At 39.5% G+C, this 20,644-nt stretch overlaps 2 protein-coding genes across 2 annotated transcripts; one reads left to right on the top strand and one right to left on the bottom strand.

Annotated features, from left to right (window-relative positions):
- The first annotated feature begins 183 nt into the window (after positions 1 to 183).
- LOC143888086 (uncharacterized) lies at positions 184 to 5,766 on the top strand. The gene is made up of 8 exons (XM_077392378.1): positions 184 to 439; positions 1,491 to 1,635; positions 1,735 to 1,903; positions 3,646 to 3,916; positions 4,019 to 4,284; positions 4,372 to 4,587; positions 4,996 to 5,104; positions 5,234 to 5,766. Exons 1-8 carry the CDS (start codon positions 289 to 291, stop codon positions 5,293 to 5,295), a joined length of 1,389 nt encoding a protein of 462 aa, XP_077248493.1. The 5' UTR covers positions 184 to 288; the 3' UTR covers positions 5,296 to 5,766.
- Positions 5,767 to 8,168: 2,402 nt separating this feature from the next.
- Positions 8,169 to 20,385, bottom strand: LOC143888085 (uncharacterized). Its single transcript, XM_077392377.1, has 3 exons — positions 20,115 to 20,385; positions 18,925 to 19,084; positions 8,169 to 8,688 (listed from the first exon to the last, which is right to left on the bottom strand). Exons 1-3 carry the CDS (start codon positions 20,191 to 20,193, stop codon positions 8,466 to 8,468), a joined length of 462 nt encoding a protein of 153 aa, XP_077248492.1. The 5' UTR covers positions 20,194 to 20,385; the 3' UTR covers positions 8,169 to 8,465.
- Positions 20,386 to 20,644: the final 259 nt, after the last annotated feature.

Raw genomic sequence — 20,644 nt, 5'->3', positions numbered from 1 at the left:
ATGGAATCTAAAAAAAACAGATTTCTATAAAAAAAACAAAGCAGTGGGGCCCACTTACCTTCACCGTCGATGAAGATCGAACGGCTATAAGGAATGCTGTCCAACCCCGGATCATTTCCCAATAATGCTACCGACAAGCATTAGACGAGGGTATGCAAAATATTCCTTATAACACAATAGGGTCACATTAGAACTTAAAAGTTAAAACACCCCTTTCTCTCTGATAAAAAGAGAGAAAAATCTCTTATTCGGCATTCTCATTTTTCACCAGACCAGAGAGTTGCGTCCATGGAGATCTTTTACTACCTCGTGTTTGGAGCTCTCTCTGTCGTCGTTGCAACTCTGGAGCTGAGCAAGAACAGCAAAGATCGCATCAACACCTCACCTGCCTTCAATGCCTTCAAAAACAACTACCTCGTTGTCTATTCTCTCATGATGGGTAAGCTCGATCTGAGATTTTTATCCCCAATTCCTTTCTGGGTCCTCATGATTCCGTGTATAAATAGTGAATTTCTTAAATTTGTGTTGATTTCTGATCTGGGTCGGATCTGGGTATGTAAGAGATGCTGGTTGTTTTTGTTTTTTTTTTTGGTCTGTGATTTGAATCTGGCTTTCTTGTTTTCTTTGAAGGATTTGGTTAATTGGGTTTGTTTGGTTGTTGGAATTTAGGGTTTAGGCATTCTTCATTGTTAGGGGCATGGGATCTGGATGTTATTGGCATTTTTTTCTGTAATGGGTATGACAATGTTGGTCATGGAATTATTTCTAGGGTTGCGTGGGTTGTTTGGTTTTCATCTTTTCTGTCTTGTGCTTTCACTGATCTGATGATTATGTTTTTTTTTTTCTTTTTTGGTGTGTGTGTGTGTGTGTGGCCCTGATTTTTTTTTTTTTTGAAATGGCACTGATCTGATGATTATTTTGTTAAATTGTAATGTGGGTGTCATCTGGTTGTCTTTTTAGTGTCTTTCTTTGATGGGTCTTTATTGCTTCTGGTTTTTTGTTTGTTTTTGGACTATAATTTCATGGATCCCTCATGTAGATCGGTCACTGCTATAGTATAGATCAGGTTAATGATATTGCATTCCGATTGAATCAATTTAAAATTTCGTTGAATTGGAGATCTAATTGCTTAAGGCCCTATTTGTTCAAGATTATGGCAACCGATTGTGAGTCCCAAACCCAATTATTAGACTCAAAATTATGTTTAATTTTGAGTCCAACTGGTTTTGGACTCACAATCGGTTGTCACAATCTTAAACGAACAGGGCTTATCAATTTTCGAGACTCGATCACTCATAATTTCATTGAATTGGAGACCTTATCACGTAAAAATGTAAAATCAACCATTTGTAGTTCTTGAAGCAATACCCAAGAAATGTATCACTCGGAAAGTTATCTTTAAGGTTTGCCTTGATTTTCGTTATGGGGAATAAAATATTTGAGTTGAGTTGGTTTTTGTTTTGATCTGATTACTGTTTCTTTGGGCGTAGCCGGGGATTGGTTGCAGGGTCCTTATGTCTACTTCCTCTACAGTCAATATGGTTTTTCGAAAGGGGAGATTGGCCGGCTCTTCATTGCTGGTTTTGGATCTTCTATGCTGTTTGGGACGATAGTTGGATCTCTGGCTGACAAACAGTGAGTTCTCCCTGAAAACAGGATTTGTTCATCATTATTTAGTGATCAAATCGATGGATTTTTTTATTCGTTTCTGATATCTTCATATGCAAAATACAGGGGTCGGAAAAGGGCGTGTGTAACTTACTGCATAACTTATATTCTGAGCTGTATAACCAAGCACTCTCCTCAGTATAAAGTCTTGATGTTAGGCCGTATACTGGGAGGAATCGCAACATCTCTTTTGTTCTCAGCCTTTGAGTCATGGCTGGTTGCGGAGCACAATAAGGTGCAGTATCTTACCGTTTCTTAAAAATGTCAAGCAGTCTCATGAGATCATTGTTCTTGATTATCCCACATTCCCACCATGATAAATATGAAGCAAGCCAAGTAGCTGCATGTAGCTCAATGTTTCAAAATTTCAGGAGCAGAAATTGATTAGACACAAAGGCCCTATTTGGATTGCTGGAATTTTCTTGAAAACTTTAGAAACGAAAAGCTTTTCTAGAATTTCCTTCTTTTTCAATGTTTGATTGCACATGGAAAAAAAAGAGTTAAAGTTAAACAAGCACAATTCATGTTTTATTTAGAAGAACCTTCAATTTGTGATGATTTCCCCCAAAATTAGCCATAGCCATATCATTTTTTCAAATGGTAGCAAATTTGAAATTTCATTAAAAAGAGACGACCAAGAAAGTGAAGCCCCAAAGATACAAGTGAACAAAAACATACAAAGTACGGTAGGACATTCAAAATTAGTCATAGCCATATCATTTCCCTCTAAAATGTGGAAAGGAAAAAAAATTGCTAGGAAAAAATTTTCTGCCAGAAATAATTTTTGTACAATCCAAGCAGGACCTAAGGAAACCCTATTGTAGCTAGGAAATTCCAAGTATTTACAGAATTTCTTGCTATTTCATTACAATGTTTCATGAGCAGCTTTTACTTATTTTATATACAGTTTAGAAGCTTGTTTCTTTCCCCTATGATCTGCTTTAGTCTTCCTGCTTAGCTATTGGTTCCATATTGGGGGTTATTGTGCCTAATAGAACTTTGTGAATTAATATTTATTGATTTCAAAAACTTCCATATGATTTCCCTATGAAAGATTGATGTAGTTCTTGTAATATGTTTTCCATTACCTCCATAATATTGGAAAATAAATCAATTTGTATGCATTTTTGTCAAATCACAGAGATAAAGTACTGGTTTATTCTTTCCCCTATGCAGGTGTCCAAGGAACAAGACTGGATATGTACACATATACATACATAGAGTACTACTGATGAATTATAAATTTTAGTATATCGAATTGATATCAATGTTCCTTAACTATATTATTTTAATTTTCTCAAACTCGACATGAATAATATAAAAGAAAACCTTGGATTAATACTGAGAAACTAAGGCCCTGTTTGGTTCGGATTTTGAGACCATATGTGAGTCCAAAACTGATTGTTGGACTAAAAAATTAAATGCAAATTTGAGTCCAACAATCAGTTTTGGACTCAAAATAGGTTCTCAAAATCCAAAACAAACATGGCTTAAGAAATTATAAAATGCAAAGAGTTCTTAAAATATAGCAGATTTGCAAGTTATATAAAACAACATATCTTAGAACAAAAAATTGGATTGCAAGCATGAAAGAATTAGTCCATTAATGAAATAACTTCTTTAGTTTTTAACCCTCATATACAGTCATTTTTCCATAGTTAAGGGAGAAATGAATTTTCAAGGATATATAGGGTTTATGAGCTCCTCATCTGTAGTCACTTTATGAGCTCCTCATCTTTAGTAAAATAATCTTTTAGTTACTTAGGGTCGTACGTATTTGTTCCTACTGCTGTCCGACTGGCGTTGGGGTAGGTTGTTAGGTGTTGAACCCTATTCAGATGCCTGTGACAATTACATTTACATGTTTACATGCATGATATAAATATGAAAAGCATGTCACCACCTATTCAACTACTGTGTTTTATCTGAAAACTTTTTTTTCTTCTTACTCTGCATATTTTGTCATGATCTCTGCAGAGGGGTTTTGACCAGCAATGGCTCTCTCTAACATTCTCCAAGGCCATATTTCTTGGCAATGGTCTCATTGCCATTGTCTCTGGGTTGTTTGCAAACATGCTGGCTGATAATTTAGGCTTTGGCCCCGTTGCCCCCTTCGATGCTGCTGCATGCTTTCTTGCTATTGGCATGGCAATTATCTTATCATCATGGAGTGAAAACTATGGAGATCCTTCTGAGAGCAAAGACTTGCTTACCCAGTTCAGGGGTGCCGCTGTAACCATTGCATCTGGTGATTCTTTGACCTCTTTTTAGTATGCTTATTAATTTTTTGTAGAAGCCCTTCTAGCTTTATGGTCAATAATATTTTCTGTTAATCATCTTGTGCTATCAGATGAAAAAATTGCTCTGCTGGGTGCGATACAGTCATTGTTTGAAGGTTCTATGTACACCTTTGTATTTCTGTGGACTCCTGCATTGAGCCCCAATGATGAGGACATTCCTCATGGTTTCATTTTTGCTACATTCATGTTGGCTTCAATGTTGGGAAGCTCCATTGCATCTCGGCTGATGGCCCGTCCGGCCTTGAAAGTTGAAGGCTACATGCAGATTATTTTTGCAGTTGCTGCCTGCACTTTTTTGCTTCCTGTTATCACCACCGTATGTCTCAATCTCTTCATTGACTTTGTTGTTTGCCGAAATTCATTTTGTTAGTAATTTCAGCTAGCAAATGCTAACATAAAACAGTTCTTGGTAGCACCATCGTCGGTGAAAGGTGGGAGCATTTCGTTTGGGGGATGTATCCAGCTCTTTGGGTTTTGTATATTCGAGGCCTGCGTGGGGATATTTTGGCCATCCATCATGAAAATGAGATCCCAGTACATTCCTGAGGAGGCCAGAAGCACAATCATGAACTTCTTCCGCATACCTCTCAACATTTTCGTGTGCATTGTTCTTTACAATGTAAGCAAGACATCATTTTTTTTTAATGGTAGCAGGACATCATTTTATTGCTTGATATCTTTTCTGCATTGGATTTATTTGAAATTTAGGGTATACTGATGGAAATAAAAACATTAGTTTTACAGGGAAACAGCAGGTTTAGATTTTTAGTTATTTAAATTCCGGTCATCAATACCTGCAAGCCCGAATGCATGAAATGTTTTTACTTGAAAGTTTATTATATGTAGTGATGATGGGTTGAAAGTTTTATGGGCACAATTTTTTGATGGTCTTGCATTTTCATGACGGAGCGTGAACGAGATAAACCAAATGGCCTTAAAGTTATTGCATTAATTGTATTATTTCAAGTTCATCACAATTTGATGTCTTTGTGCACTGGTTCGCTGATTTTTATCTGTTCATTTTTAGGTCAATGCATTCCCTATCACTGTCATGTTTGGCATGTGCTCGATTTTTCTCTTCATGGCATCAATCTTGCAGAGGCGGTTAATGGTAGTTGCGGAGATCCACAAGTCAAGTAAGTTCTACATAGCAGTTGCCTCATACTACCACAACTAGTAATTAACTTCTTTTTTTTTTAATGGTCAGTAATTAACGTTTTGTCACATCTGCCTATGCCTTTGGTCATATGGTTTTATCTGTGCAGAGACACAAGAATGGACAACAATGAAGGAGAGAGACACTGAGGCAGAGCCCTTAAACATCTGATGTCAGGAAGGTTGAATAACTGAAATTCAGACAGTTCTTGATTATTACGACCACCTTTCACTATAAATGTTGCAGTTGCATCGTGCCTGCTATTGCGACTGATCCTATAAATAGGGGGAGTATTTACTAAATAACTCCCCTTATTTGTAGGATCTTCACCCAGATGATTCCCCTTAAAAGGAAACTTGCGCCGAAGTACAGGCAATATCTACTAAGCTGTTGTTTTTGAATTATTCAGTCACATCTGTAATCTTTGGTATTCCTTTTTTATCCGGGTTAAGGTTTTATATGGAGTTTTAGGATTCATTTTCAACTGTGTTTTCTTCATATTATGTATCCTTGCAGTGCCTTGCAAAGTTTGATCGTTTGGAGATAGAGAACATCTATTGCTAACAGTTAAATATGTAGTAGCCACTTAATGAATGTTGCATTTATTGATTTCTCATAATGAGTATGCAATTGCTTCATAGATGTGTATTCTAAATGTCAGAGTAATTAGATAGCTTATATTTAAGAGACACTAGTGGCCGGACCAGGAACCAATGTAGGACTGGGTCTCTGCTCACCAAGAAAGAATCGATTTTCATTCTTATCTGCCTTCCCTACTTAGGCCCTGTTTGTTTAAGATCATTACAAGTGATTGTGAGTGCCAAACTGATTATTGGACTCAAAATTACGTTTAAATTTGAGTTCAATAATCTGTTTAGCACTCACAATCAGTTTTCATAATCTTAAACGAACAGCGCCTTGCTTTAATTTTGAGTCAAATAGTAGGTTTGGGAATGACAGTCGGTTGTCATAATTTAAAAGGAACATATTTTGAGAACCAATCAATTTTCATTCCTGAACCCAGCCGGGGTTGGCATGTTGGCTAGCGCCGTGGGTTTGCTCCTCATAGATGTGAGTTCAAGTCACCTCGGAGTAACATGATGCACGTGGTTTACGGGTGATTGCGTGCAATCCACAGGGATTAGTCCCGCCCGTAAATGGGGTGGGGATACCCTATGTCATCAAAAAGAAAAAAAAAGATTTTGAGAACCAATTGTTAGCGTTTTTCAGTGTTGTGTTTTCTTAGGCCCATTTCGTTTTGGTTTTTTAGATCTGATTTTGAGTTCAAAAATGATTATTTGGACTCAAAATAAAAGCAAATTTGAGTCCAATAACCAGTTTGGATTGGACTGGTAATCAATTCCCAGAATCCACTAAGAACAGGGTCTTAATAATTGCGACTTACCATTTTAAGATATCTGCAATTGATCTGACCCACAGTTGAGGAGCCATGCAACTGCATTCCTCAAATCCATTTTATGAGATTGGGGTCTTTTTGAAACACCAGAAGCACTTCTACTGTTGGAAACAACCGTAGAGCACTACCTAGAGTTGTTCTCTTTCCTCTCTAGATTGAGAGAATAAACCACAGAGAGATGCAATCATGCAATTACAGCTCATTAATGGCGTTGGGTATTCCTTCTCTCCCATTTGGCCATTTGATGCGATCGGGACTCTGCACCCATTTGATGTGACAGTGACGAGCCCGTTGTTTTTTTGTATGGTTGTCTTTTCAAACAACTTGACAATTTACTGTTTTATTTCTGTTACTAAATCGAAAGATCTAGTGATAGCAGATATCAAAGAGTACTTTCTTAATGAAAACATCATCTCCATATTAACTTTCATTGCATGAAAGCAGGACCGGAGAAATTGAGGGTGATTCAGTTGCCCTCTCATTAATAAAATATCATGGGAAATGGATATCAATACTATAGTATTTTGATGATCGCACTCCTCACTTTATTAAAAAATACGGTATGGCCCGCACCATAGGACGAACCAAACTGTACATTAGATGTGCCACAGCCTAAATAGTAAATAGGTTGTGCCCCAAAAATCATTTCCATAGGTTGATTCTAACCCTCCGGTCTATAGAGGGTTAGGATCAACCCTCTAATGTTGCTTCAATGGATCTTTGTTTTGATTTTTTCCATTAAAATAATCTTGTTCAGACCACTGATCTCTCTCTCTGCAGCCAAAGGGATGAAGAGACGGCAATTATCTGGGTTTGGAAACATGTCCTTCTATCTGATAATTAATTCTCTCCGATTCTTTATATAATAAATTAAAGCAACTTGGAATATTAATTATTAGAGCACCCACTGTAGTTATCACTTGATTTCTCCATTTTTTATTCACTGATGGCACTCCTCACTTTTATTACAATTTCACTTAGGCATGATCAGCTAATAAAGGGATATTATTTCACTTAGGCATCACCAGCTAATAAAGGGATATTATTTCACTTAGGCATCACAGTGGAGATTGTGGATATTATTGCACTTAGGCATCACCAGCTAATAAAGGGAGGTGTGTCATTATATGAACAACAGAATATTGATATCATTTCCAGCAAAACTTACCCTAGATGTAAAAAACAAAAAACAAAAAAACTACCTATGAGAACCATTTTTCTGTGAAAAGCAACATCTTTTCTCATTCGAAGTCATCAAGGGTAATTTAATGATTATTATATTCTTGGTTTGGCTCAGGGCTTTAATTGGTCTTTATTTGTAAATTATGTCATTTTGATTGAAACTTATATGAACACTAAGGTGGGTTATAGGCAATGGACCTGACAATTAGGCCTGACATGTGGTCAAAAGAGGCCTTAACTCGAGACCACATGTCAGGCCCATTGCCTTTAATCCCACCTTTGTTGGATGATCTTTACTAGTGTTTCAAAACACAGTTAATGGTCAAAATACAGCAAAAGAAAATCCTAATTTGACTCGACACGATGCGATTGAGTACTCGGTTGACATGGCTGAGTAGTTAGAACAAGGACTCAGACAAGAATGTGACCAAGGGAAGAAAGAATCAACTCGGGAAAGTCCCCAATGAAGCGGAGGAGTTCCGAAATTATAATATTAACCCTTGATCTATTAACCATGTGAGACCCAGGTTGATCAATGGATAAAATACAATAATGGTCGTCAGGGTTAATCAATCTCATACAATTACAATAAAATGCTTACATCCCAAATTCATATTCCCCGCACCTCACCTCTTCCTGAGGTTAAAGATGAACAAATCACAGGTAATATTAACACAAATCAGGTTCATATTAACACATTACATACACAAAAGCTGCATCCATAATCAAGAGCTGCTTTCCTTCAATCAACTCGACTTCGTTTAGCATCTCTAGTTGCGAATTCCAAGTCCCCAACGAAGAAAAGAATCTGATCTAATATACCTAAGCATGGTCTCTCCTTTTCCTCCAAACTTACTTCACCCACAGTTCCTCTCTTTCCACCCATCCTCGCTCCCAAGCACTGTTGGATTTCACCCTGGTGAACAAGATAATACTCACTGCCTTCTCTGACAATCTTTAATCCCCTGAAACATATATACTAAACTCAGTTTCCTACACAAAGACACCCAACATTTAGAATTTTAGAATTCATAAAAATATTGAAAATGGAAAAATAAAATAACCATGATGTGCCATGGTAGAGCATTTTGAACTTTCAGGTGTCTTCAAACCCGAATGAAACGGGTTTAGATTCATGCATCCGTTGCTCAAAAGTCACACCGATGAAAAGAATCCCAACTTTCCAACCAGTGCCTAACAAATGGGCAGTTTGAAATATTGGCAATGATCCATATTCAATTGTTTTGATGGTATGGTTAGGGTTGTCTTATCGGCGGAATTTCAGGCTGTGGTTTTTCCATGATGAGTTCCACAATTCGTAGGTATCAAACTGATTGCACATGTGCATTGTGCCAAACATAGGTCAGCTTGGAGAAGGGAAAAAAAAAAAAAGTCTTTTGGCTACTGTCCTCTACTGTCTTGGTCTGCTTTCGTCTGTCTCCCCATAAAGCAGGGCACTTCTTGGAGAAGACACCTTTTGCAAATATTAATAAAGAAAAGTAGAAATTTTGTTTGAATGCCCAAGATCCGTAGGGGCCAAGATACCATGGATCCTCCGGATCCCCGCAAATACTCTCACTCATTGCAAAGATCGAGAGAGGAACCACTCGATCCAGGAAAAATTCAGGCCTTGCAAACCCTTAAAGAAAACGAATCCTCATGGCCGATGCAGAACCAGCCGGAGAAAAGTTTTTTTGATCATGTAGCTGCCATCCAAGCAATCCCTCCAGAGGTAAAAGACCTCGAAAAAGAGTACTTGTCCTCACACGACATTGTGGAATCCTCTCCCGAAGACCTCTGCTCCGTCGATAATGGAAAATCCATCTCCAAAAACCTTGAGGCATTGAAAGCTGGTTTATCATTTTGATCCCTCAACTCACTATAAAAAGGGGACTCGATTCACAAAATCCTTCCTGGTAGATCATCAGTGTCTCCCCCAAATCAGCCAAACCCAGCCCAGAAATTAGCTCCGGCTCTTAAGTCTCCTCCCAATCCCTTCATAACACCGGATCCTAACCTAGAGATCGCTTTCAGGCCACCAAGAAACCCAACCCTAGATGAATTCATCCAACCCAATCTTCAATCGCTTGAGTCTCACTCACTGAGTCAACTCAGTCCACCAAGCCAATTCGCCCATCCCAACCAAGACTCGCCCTCCTCCTCGGGACCATCAAAATTAGTAAGGGCAGGAAAATTCAAAATCCTTACCGGGTTTGGAATTGGAAGACAAGCGGACCAAAACTCAAATGGGTCTTTCACGGAAATCGAGGTTCCCCGCCTAGAAAATTCAGATTTGCCCGCTCCCCCAAGCCCAAAAAAAACCCCTTTTCATACATCAAAATCTCCCGCCCAGAGAACTCAAAGCTCAATCCCTCCCTCTGTCGCCCCTACTCAAGCAAACTCCTGGCCTTCCCTCCCCTCAAATGGGAAATGGGCTGGTCTCTTTGCCTCAAACCCAAAATCTGCTGTTGACACCAAAATCCACTTCTTCTCCCCAATCTCCCCGGAAGAAGGACCTCAGGGAGCTCTGTTTGGAGAAGAAGACTTCGATAAGGCTAAGAATATGTGGGAATATTGCCTTCTAGGTTATTTTCTGGGTCGAAGACCTTATTACCTAGCTCTAAAAACCCATTTATCCAGGAAATGGAACCCTAAGGGAGACTTCCACCTTGTTGCCCTTCCGAACAGTTTTTTTTTTTCCTGTTCAAATTTTCTAATGAAGAAGACTGCAGAAAAGTCTTGGAAACCCCTACCACTTATGGAGGCAGAACTCTGATTCTTCAAAAATGGTCTCCGGATTGTGCATTGGAAAAGCTGAAGCTAACCTCCATACCCTTATGGATAAAATTCCCAGCTCTCCATCTAAAATTTTGGACACCAACTGGTCTTGGAAAGTTAGCAAGCCTGGTAGGACAGCCACTCTACATGGACACTCAAACTGCAGAATGCACAAGACTCACATACGCTCGAGTATGTGTTGAAATCTCTGTAGAGGACTCCCTACCAGACATAATCCACATCCAAACCCCTACTGGCTTCCAAGCTGTAGAATATGATTGGAGGCCAAGAGCCTGCCAAAACTGCAAAGAATTCAGCCACAATTCAGACAGATGTGCCCAAACTGCCCAAAGGCCGACTCCTCAAGGGAAAAAGAAGCAAGAATGGATCCCCAAAAAGCAATTGGGAAACCAGGAAGCAGGAAATAGTTCGGTTGCACCTTCCCAAGAAGAAAAGAAAACCTCCCAACTATTGATATCCAAATTAATAACCCATTTGACATTTTGGTTTCAATGGAATCTGATGAGAACCCATCCTATTCAGAGAAAGACCCCAGCTCTCAATCCTCAGAGATCCAACCTCCCAAAGAAAACCCCCTCTACTCCAGTCAAGCCCAAGACCCTTCTCTTACTACATCCCCAACCAAGGCCCAAACCCCTTCACAAAATTCAAACGGCAGCCCCATTGCCCCCAGTCAAATTAAGCCTTCCTCTTCTGGACCTGGTACCCAACCTCAACCATTTAACCCTCCTCCCAGACCAAACAGCTCCCAACCCCCAGCCCCCATCACGGATAATCATGATGTCTCTGGTGGATTGTCAGTCCCAGCCGATTCGAGGCCTGAGAAGGAACAAAGTGAACCTTGTCATAGTAAGGAGGAGGCAATTAGGCCTGAAATAGAGTACTCCTCCAAAGAAGAGTCGGAAATGGAAGCTGATGAAGAAGAACACCCCCATCTGAAGAAAAAAGAAACCCTCCATCAAAGGAAAACTAAATCTTCTAAGGTTCAGAAGCTGAGGAAGAGCCAGAGACCAATGTATTTTAGCCAGAAGATGAAAGACGCCTTGGATCATTAGTGCCTTAATCATGAGGACTGGCTCTAGATTTCACATGTTTTCTCTATTCTCTTTCTTGTTTTGTCATCAAGGGTATTATTATCTTTGTTGTTTCTCCCTCCCTTAGTCATTGTTCTCAGGATTGGGGAGTGGTCTTGTATCTTTCATTGTAATATCTTTCTTTAATTAATATACTGGTAGGGGTCCGCCTAACCCCAGCTTACCGATCAAAAAAAAAAAAAAAAAAAACATAAGTCAGCTTATGTGAGACCACTTCATTTTTTTTTTGAAAAGAAACAAATATATATATATATATATATATATATATATATATATATATAATTCAAAACGAGGACTACAGAAGATAGGGACCAGTAGTCCCTTGCATATTTACAACGTCTGAGATCCGAGATCTCATCTCGGTCATAAGAGACGTCAAAAACCAAAAAATCCAAAGAATCCTTGCCAGATTTCATTCGTCAAGAACCATCCTTCAAGACCCAAAACAAATTACCACTAAACCACTATCCATGAGTACCCTGGGATTGACAAAAATTGCAGTACCTCTTAATGGGAGGCTCCCCTTAAGATGAACATTTTTGTAAGTCCAACAAGAGCCCAACAATCTCAGAGACGAAGACCTCCCAATCAAGACTAATGGCCGAGAGTTCCTCATAAGATGGTTTTTTGTCTCCAGATGCCCTCTTCCTATTGATCATAGCCTCCAATCTTTGGATCCCCGACTCTTTATCTTCCTCCCACCGGAGAAGTCTCGAGGTCTTTTCATCCGCCAACACCTTGTTAAAGAAAGGATGCTTGTGCATGGGTGAATGAGTTTCTTTAACGTTACGTGACCCTGTCACACTAAAAAATACTTCCGGCGTTCTGTTAGCCGCCTCTTTGAATACCCTCCATTGTTGCTTCAAAAAATCCCTAATGACTTCTCTGGGTGTGGGCGATAGTTTGGAAGCTCATTCCTCATCATACACCATAGCTTTTATCCATTTTAAAGAATCCTCCATCTCCGGTAAATCCACAGATCGTTTCCTCTTCCGGCCCAAAACCAGGGGGATCGAGGAGGAAGGACGAGATGAGGACGATGCATTCAGATTTTCCATCTGGTGTGCAGGTGTGATTGTTTTTCCTTCACTCTTATAATTTAGAGGGAAAGTGAAGAGGCCATGAAGTTGGCTATTTTGATGATACACCACTTCGAGAGGACTACTGACTATAGACCAGGTGTCTAGACTCGCATTTAATATGGAGTGCAAGGATCTCCTTCTATCATAAATGAGTATTAATGGCGTCGTAGTAGCCATTTTCATCCATCCCAATACAAGTAAATCTTTTCGACTTCCCACAATATATTAAGGCCTCAAAAAATGAATAGTTTAATCAAATCTTTTAGAATTCCTCGAATGTTTGTTCCAAAACAGATGTCTCGATCACTCCTTTCATTAAATGAGGATAATCATTCCTCCAATTGACAACATCACTGCATTGCAGATGTCAGGATAAAAAATATTACCTTCCCAGTCGCTTTCCCGTTCTTCAAGCAATTTCAACCTATTCCCAAGTCTAAAGCTTGGGATACCCCCTCATCCACAAGCAGCACATACCTTGGATAGCAGGAGGGTTCCACCATAGCTCCCACTGTTTACCTTTAGAACTTCAAACCCTTCCGATGTGAGTTTCAAGGGAATGTCTGCTTTGTCCATGGATAATCTTCCACAAGAAGGCCCCCCATGGGAACCAGATATATCCACTCTGGATCCTTGCTTCCCTGGGAGCACAGATTTCGGCTTTCGAATTTCCGGAAGTGCTCTAGGAATGGATAGTCCAGAAGTCTTAGGCGTGAGGGCTCCCAGATCCTTCCTTAGCTTCACAAATCTACCATTCTGTGTCATTTTACGTGTGGAGCTGACATGTCTAGAGGGTTGTTTATGATGATTCCCCTTCATTCTGACCCGCTCTTAGTAGGATCCGATAACGTGGGTAGGGGGCAATCTAGTCTAGGATGGTTATTTGAAAATCCCAAGGCCCTGTCACCATTCAGAGAAGGGGACAAAAGGAAGGAGGAACAATACCCTGCAGGTGACTTGACGCTTTTGCCAAGGGATGAAATTTGAAATTTGAATTTGTGGGCCCCATGGGTCAACGGTCTCCCTACCCTGGTTTTCCGAGGAGTGTGATAGCATCGTCACCGGCGCCGCCACGAGTTTTTCCTGATTCTGAGTACAGATCTTTGAGGGGCCAAACTCCGGGAAGGGAGGAGTCTTTCCAGATTCTAAAAACAAATTCTAATTATCGGCGTCAGAGCCCAGCTGACATCTATTGTTCTGTAATTCAACTCCGACGATGTAACACGGACCCAATATTCGAATCTGAATAAGGGATTGGGGTAACTTCCACCATGGAGCGAAAATTTTAGCAGATACGAATGTCATACATTGGTTGTGGCTCCCTTCCATTTTCACTTCCAATACTCGACCAAATAAATTGCCTAATGCTTCAATTGTTGATGTGGCCCATACATGAAGTGGAATGCCGTAAAAATTAACCCAAAGCGCCTCCACACCTTGAACATACTCTGTACTCCAAGTAGAGAGAGAATTCAATTGGCTACCCCACACCTCATTTCCTTTAGCCAGGATCATGGCGGCTTCCTCCTCCAACTCAAACATAAATAAAACTTCATCCTTTGAAAAGGAGCATGGACAGGAAAGCGAAGGGATATTCCAAGATCGCTTAGCCCACTGCCAAAGGTCATTAAGGTTTCCAGACATGTCCTTCATCTTCCTTACCCAAGATACTTATGGATGGAGTACCTTCCTCGACCAGTGAAGAGATCATCCCCGAGTCAGGCCATCGATCAGCTTCCTTATTAGCGTTAGCCAATGAGGCTTCCGGATTGATCCGTTTCTCACCAGAAGATAAAGTACCTCCCATTCTAGCCAAATGGCACCTCTGGCATATGTCCCTCCATATGAAGTTAAGGTAGTTCCAGGATGAGCAACTCCAATCCCCAGGTCTCCAGTTTAATTGCTCCTTATTAACTCTTTTCCATGACCCCCTCCGTGGATATGAATTTGTAACTCCAGATAGGTGATCCCGATTGTTTTGCTTGCACCATCGACAGCAACACCGCCATTTGAAGTTCCAATAAGCACAAGCTAAGCAAAACCAATCCGCCATTTCTTTTTTTGACCACTTCATTTTTTTGAGCAAATGAAAAATATATTAAAAGAGAGAAAAGATTACAGGTGCAAGTCAATGGGCAAGGGTTGTCCAACATACAAGGAATCTCACAAGGCCCCTGATTTGGCCAATCAATCTTGTAGATCGTTGGTGCTCATAGGTGTTGAAATATAAATGATTAAATAACACCAACTCTAACAGCTTAAGCTTAGGGTGCGTTTGGCGTCGTTCTTTTAGAGCGTTTTTTGTGTTTTTTTTCAATTTCCGAAACAAAAAAGTAAAAAAACAGCGTTTGGCGTAATTTGGGAAACCGATTTTCTCGAATTCGATTTCAATCCAGAAACAAAATTTTTGGAGCAAAATTTTGACGTTTCCCGTAAGAAACGAATCGCAATCTCAAGTTTGTTTCTCCTTTACAAAAATGGCTTTTTTGGTCTTCTTCTAAAGGCGAGCGCGTCCATCTTCTCCAAATCGAATCAGAAGAAATTGCGACCAGCGGAGCTCTCGGATCAGCCAGCCTCTCTCTCTCTCTCTCTCTCTCTCCATTGACCATTGCAGCTGCCATCAAGATATGGGTTTTTTCGTTTTTGTCCCTCTCTCAACCCTTGTAGCTGCAAATCTCAGCTTTGTTTCCTGTTCCTCTGATTAGAACATGGTATTTTTCTTCCATGAGTGCTCTCTCTCTCTCTCTCTCTCTCTCTCTCTCTCTCCATGAACCCTTGTAGTGGCATCCCGATTTGGGTTTTTTTGTTTTCGTCTCTCTCTCTCTCTTCCTTCAGACCATATGGGGCCTTTTAATGCTTCCTTTTGAGTTGAACCCCATCTCTTAAGAGTATCTGTTTATCAACAAATTCAGAAATTGTGTAACTTTTTGCCCTTTGATATTGTTTCATTTCTGCTATTCCACATTTGACTTCTTGTTTTCAGGTTGTTTCATTTCTGCTATTCATGAAGTTTCTTTTACTGAATATAAAAAAAAGTGAATATGGGCAGCAATTGGGAGAGGGTTTGATTAATGGTATTGGGGGAGGGTTTCAGCCAATGGTGATTCTGTTCAAGAACAAAAAAATGATTTTTTATGTGAGTTGCCAAACGTGATTATGTTTTTTTGAATCTGAATCTGAATCAATAACAGAATCAAGAAAGAAAATCAAAATTAGGAAACAGAATCAGAATCGTTGCCAAACACACCCTTAAGCTTTTGGAGCAATTGGTTGTTTCACACTAGGAATATGACAAAAGAAAGAAATCTGTTATCATACATTATATAAATTCCATCTAAAAACCTAGCTAATCTCCTAGGACCTACATTCTTACCTTGAGCCCAAAAAATACATTAGAGGAATCACCTGCAACTCACCTTCCATCTGCTCCCTAAATATGCTCATGCCAAGGTGGATAGCCCGAACCTTAGCCTCCATGGAGTCTGTTAAACCAATGAGACCTGAAAAAGCATAAATGATGACGCCATTGCTATCTCTAAACACAACTCCAATTCCCGCTTGGAAAAGGGAGAAACTGTCAATTTTGAGTTTGGGGGAAGGAGGTTTCCACAAAGCTGATGTCATCTTATTAATGGACCAGAAGGTCTTCAATTTCCTAATAATGCATTCCTCACAGAATTGGAGACCACTTCATTCAAAAGATAGAAAGATAGGAAGCAAGGGCATTCAATTGTTTTCATGGGATGGTCAGGGTTGTCTTGTCGTTGCAATTTTCAAGCTGTGGTTCCTTCATGATGACAATTCATAGGTATCAGCCATCTAAAAACATGTGTGGTGTGCCACACAGTCAGCTTGTTTGAAACACTTCATTTAAGAAAAGAAAAACAGAGGAAGCAAGGGCATTCTCCTTTACAGGAATAGAGATCTGTCAAAAAACCAAAGTCCTGATACATAATGATGTGTTTCTTTTTCAAGGAGTAGCAATATAGAAACAAGAAACGATGCAACAATCAACAATATAATGTACGAAAATAAATTGTGCATTATATGATGGATCCCCCCATGTATGACTTGACCACTTCGAATTTTGTCTTAGTGGAAAATGTAATCGACATTAGTATTGTTAATCTAGTGGGAACCATGAATACCAACATGGTTTTGGTTCCATGCGGAACAGATCTCAGCAATATCTACCTACAAAAATAAGTGACTTAACTCTAGGATGATATAAACATGGTGGGACCAGCCAGAGTTGGGGGTATATTTCTTCTCAATTGGAAGTGGATGATTTGGGAGAAGGCAACAGTTAAAATCTCCCCTAGATGGTGTCCACCCCAAAGCAATACTAAAAAGCTGAATTTTGACGGTAGCTCTAAAGGTAACCCCGATCCTGCCGGAGTTGGGGATAGCTTTAGAGATCAAGAAGGTAGAACTCTCAAGTGCTACTCTGGTCTGTCTGGAGTAACGAATTCAAACTGGCCTTCATATCTTCAAGGACTGATTTGGTGGAAATTTTGTAGTGGAAGGGGACTCAAATGTAGTGGTTTCTTGGTGTTAAGGATTTCCGGAAGGGTGATAGAAGCTTGCATTGATCATATCGAAAGTCCAAAGACTTGTTCACCCTTATGGCCTTATCAACCCCCATTTAATTCACCAATGGAGGTCAGCCAACTTGGAAGTGGACCAACTGGCTAAGCAAGGGGCTAATCGAAGCACACTACGTAAGAATTTTAATGGACTTAAAATCGGATTGTAGAGAACGTATGATTATAATAAACAGCAATCCAGATCGGCTCATAGACTATTAGTTATCAATAAGGTTTTGAGCAAGGAACACCTTAGTCGTGTGTTCACGACTTCACGTTGGAAGGGGTATGGTAATGGGTTAATAGTGTATGCGTGGATCTGGTGTAAGCCCAAAATCACCATGCCAGGTCACAGTATCCAGAGAATGATAAATTTCATTGATTATGGACTTGTTGGTTGGGTAAATACCAGGATCTTTGGGCAATGCCAATTAGAGTACTGCTCTGTACTGAGTTCTGTAGTTTCATGTTTGAAGAGCAAAGATTGGTCAAATCTTTGGTGAAAATCAACTGGCATAAGAAAACTAAACTCATAATCTGCAGATGGTGCCTTATGCAATGTGACTGAATCAATGAACATGAACAAACCATTTTTTTTATTGGAGATTTTTTTGGTCATCCCATTCATCATCTTCGTTGTGTTTCTTTACATGTTTATTTGCTGGTGTCATTCAGAAACGAAATATTTTCGCATTTTTTGTCATATGATGCTATTGCACTCTGAATAACAGTTTCATAGAGAATAGACTTAAGAATCTATATATAATTTCTCGGTGTTGGAATGATTTTTTTTAATAGGTAAGCTGGGATTGAACCTCTGACCTCAAGGTTGAAACCCAAGGCCTTAACCAATTGAGCTAGAGGCTCAACCCCTGTGGTGGAAAGAATTGTACACTATGACTCTCTGAATAACAGCTTCATAGAGACTGGAGAGGGAGACTCAAGATTCTAAGGGCCTGTTTGGATGCAGAGAAGATTTTGATTTGGATTTCTCACATTTGCAGCCCTTTTTGCATTGTAATTTGGATCCGACAAATTCTCGGATTTCCAATTCAGCAATTGACAGTGAAAAAAATAAGATTTCCAACTAAGCTGTGCAAATAAGAAATTGGAAATCCACAGATCTGGCAGTTTCCTTCACCCTCTTTGCTCCTCAACCTCTCCCCTCCAATAAGAAGTACCCCCTATCCCCTCTCTCTCTCTCCCTCAACATGAGCTGGTGGATCTATTCATTTTGTATTCAAAACTCAATTCCAAATCCAAATACAAAATATGAGGTATCCAAATGGGCAGATCTGTGAATTTTCAATTACTTATTTCCACAGCATATTTGGAAATTTGATTTTTTTCATGTCAGTCACTAATTTGGAAATTCAAGGATTTGATCCAGATCCAAATCACAACACAAAAAAGGCTGCAAATGTGAGAAATCAAAATCAAAATCTTCTCGGCATCCAAGTGGGCCCTAAATAATTTCAGTGTAGCGGAAGGTAAGTCACACTATAGTTCCTCAACTGAAATGTTCATAAGCTTTTGGTTCACTTAATTATAGTGGCTTGCTCAACTCATCAAAGAGAAAGGGAATTAAAAAAGCCCAAAACATAGGAAATGCACTAGGCAGTGTAGAAGCTTAAACTTACAATCCAACGCGATCACAACGATCTTGCACTTCGTAGGCATCCTTCCAGGATTTGGAATGAAGAGGGGCAAAGAAGGCAGCATGGCTCTTGCCCCATCTCTCCTTAAATAGTTTGCACCACAGACTGTTGTCAGAAGCTAAGTCCTTCCACTTCCTGCAAACTAGTTTGAAACACCAACATCTCATTTCATCAACAGGTGGAAACTAGGATGACTAACAAATATGATGACAATCTTGTGGAAATGACTCAAGGGTGACAATATTATTAAGTCTTGGGCTTGAACAAAATTTACTCATTAGATAAATAATAAATAATATGGTCATGAAAATGAGAAGACCCAACAATTTTCTTTTCTTTTTCTTTTTCCGGCTACAAATTTCTGTTTTTCTACGGGTGTATAGATGAATTATGGGAAATAATGTGTAAGATTAGGAAAAATATGGGTTGCGATATCTAACTCTAACCACCAATTAAGACTCTTAAAGTATAAAAGATAAATAAAGTCGTTCTCCCTTAAGCTTTTGGAGAAGTTAGTAAGTTAACATGGTATCAGAGCCAAAAGTCTCGAGTTCAAAACTCCCGGATAGCAAAAATCCACATGCGATGGTCGGCCCAAAGTGGGACCACATGTGTTTGCCAAGTTGGCCAAACGTTCTGGAGAGTGTTAAAGTATAAAAGATAAATAACGCCTTTCTCCAACAGCTTAAGCTTTTGGAGAAGTCTCAGAAAATATAAAAGAGAACCCTTTTGCCATTACAATTATTAAGCAAAACACACAAATTAAGTGGGAAGTCTCAGATCTGAGAGCTGAAGAAAATTGCTTCTTCTTTTTAATTAAAAAAAAAAGAAAAAAGAAAAATTGAGGAAAACTAAAATACTTCAACATAAATATTACAAATGAGAAGGTGCACATTTTGATGCAGCTCCGGAGAAGCCAATCCAATTCTCTTTGCTACGAAAAAGACCCAGATGTTTAAAACCAAGGAATCAAGATCTAGGTCAAGAACTCAACAAACAAACTCCAGAATAAAGAAGAAAACAGAGTAAAAAAACAAAATAGAAAGATACCCAATTCAATTCTCAATGCCATGGAAATAACATAACTGCATAATTAACAGAAGAGGAAAAAAAAAGAAAGAAACGAAAAGTCAAATTAAGAAAAAAGAAAAAGACATTAATCTGATTCTAACCTTGTAGAGCGGCTGCAAGATTCTGGTGATCCAACATACAAAATATCTTAAATGAGATATCTGATGGTAATCTCTCCATTCAGAGACCGGGAAGAGGAACAGAGGAAAGAATGCCCTTTTTGTTTTTTTTCCGTGGTTGACGTGGTATTTGAAATCCTGACATCTGTCTTTCACGTGTGCAGATCAGCACCGCCAAAGTTAAATTCTTTTCCGAAACGCACGCCTCATAAAGCCGCCATTTTTTTCTAGGAATTTAAAATTTAGGGTTGGGGGGAGGGAGAGAGAGAGAGGGCGTCTTTTTGTAATTAACGTTCCAAATGCGTACTAGAGGGGAGTGAAATATCATCGCCCTAACTCCAGCTTACGGGCGATGATATTTTCACCTCCCTGCAGTACGCATTCGCCCCACTTATAACGTCAACAGTGGCAACTTCAACGCTTTTTGACGTCGAATCACCATATAAGGGGGGCGGATGCGTACTGTAGGGGGGTGAAATATCATCGCCCTAATTATAAGGTAGCAAACTTGG

This window comes from Tasmannia lanceolata, unplaced genomic scaffold (assembly GCF_043159265.1).
Source record: "Tasmannia lanceolata isolate RefF3 unplaced genomic scaffold, GAP_Taslan_0.1 ptg000012l, whole genome shotgun sequence".
NCBI classification, from domain to species: domain Eukaryota; kingdom Viridiplantae; phylum Streptophyta; class Magnoliopsida; order Canellales; family Winteraceae; genus Tasmannia; species Tasmannia lanceolata.
This window is presented reverse-complemented; position numbering and strand designations above follow the sequence as displayed.